General features: G+C 46.4%; 1 protein-coding gene across 4 annotated transcripts in view; it reads right to left on the bottom strand.

Moving 5' to 3' along the window:
* The window catches only part of Pms2 (PMS1 homolog 2, mismatch repair system component), a 24939-nt gene that overhangs the window by 8139 nt on the left and 15427 nt on the right, over nt 1-1373 (bottom strand). For all 4 annotated transcript variants that reach the window (XM_005368034.3, XM_026789748.1, XM_026789749.1 and 1 more), the window contains one exon: nt 241-1066. In XM_005368034.3, the coding sequence (XP_005368091.1) occupies nt 241-1066 (826 nt within the window). The remainder of the gene's footprint in view (nt 1-240; nt 1067-1373) is intronic.

Raw genomic sequence — 1373 nt, 5'->3', positions numbered from 1 at the left:
GGAGCCTGTCCTGGAACTAGCTCTTGTAGACCAGGCTGGTCTCGAACTCACAGAGATCCACCTGCCTCTGCCTCCGGAGTGCTGGGATTAAAGGCCTGCGCCACCACCGCCCGGCTGCTCACAACCATCTGTAATGAGATCTGGCGCCCTCCTCTGGTGTGTGGGCATACATGGAGGCAGAATATTGTATAATAATAAATAAATAAATCTTAAAAAAAAAAAAAAAAGAACAAACAGTACCTAATCTCTTTTCTGAGTTCATCTTCTGCTGCTTGGTTTTCTCCAGGGCAAATCTTGGCTCTAAATTTCCTGTAGCTCTGCTCACTTTCATTCCGCTGCTTCTGTTGCTGTAACCGCCTCACCCGGTTAGCTAAAGAACTCATAGAAAAGTCAAGGGGCACTATTTTCTTATGAATCTTCACAGCCACATCAACCTGAGCTGCTGAGGTGTTCTGAGCATCAAGCAACTCTGGAGGAACACCAGTATTTAAAGGTCTTTCTTCTGTCTTGACACGCTTAGCGTTTGAGGAAGAGAGAGGACTTGGTGGAGGCAGAACCGTACCTTCTTGCTTCAGATGGTGTCCTGTACCTGAAGGAGGGCAGTCCATGTTTTCCTGTGAAGATCTGTTTTCTGGAGAGCTCACTGCATAGTCACTGCTAAAGTTACTGGCCACTTCTGGGGTGCTAAGCCCATCCTCAGAGCTGGCTGAGGTGTTGCTGAGCCCAGAGTCTTTTTCTAGTTTCACTCTGTCCATACAGTCATCGGGGCTTTCCTTGGGGCTCACCACTTTGTCCTGGGAGCCACATAGACCTCTAGGAGAGATGAGATTCGAAGGACAAGAAGATGATACACCCCTTTTCTGACTTGGATAATTCTGCCTCAGTTCAGGGGTCTCTGGGCCCCAAGGCTTGACCTCTGTGGTGGGATGAAGAGAAAAGGCCTCTCTCAGTCTGGAAATGGATGCTGCCCTTTTCTCATGCGCTGTGATCTTCAATGAAGGTGAATTGTCTTGCTTTCCCAACACAGGCTTTTCTATTTCTGCTGTACGCATCTTTACTAAGTTACCTAAGCAGATGGGAACAAAGAAGAGTATCAGCAAGGGTACTGAAGAGGAACAAAGGATTATTCTTATATGAACAGGCATTTCACAAACAAAGAGGCCAAACTACAAACAAAATAATGCACCACTGGCTAGAACCCATCTTAAAGGGGATATAAAGAAACTTAAATGTATGCACATCTGTGACCCAGCTCCGCTCCTCCATCAGAAATGTCTACCCACGCTGAGCATGATAACCCACACCTATGATCCCTGTACTGAGGCAGCTCCGGTAAGAAGACATGGAATTCCAGCCTTTTTTTTTTTTTTTTT

Source organism: Microtus ochrogaster, unplaced genomic scaffold (genome assembly GCF_000317375.1).
Source record: "Microtus ochrogaster isolate Prairie Vole_2 unplaced genomic scaffold, MicOch1.0 UNK27, whole genome shotgun sequence".
Taxonomy (NCBI): Eukaryota; Metazoa; Chordata; class Mammalia; order Rodentia; family Cricetidae; genus Microtus; species Microtus ochrogaster.
This window is presented reverse-complemented; position numbering and strand designations above follow the sequence as displayed.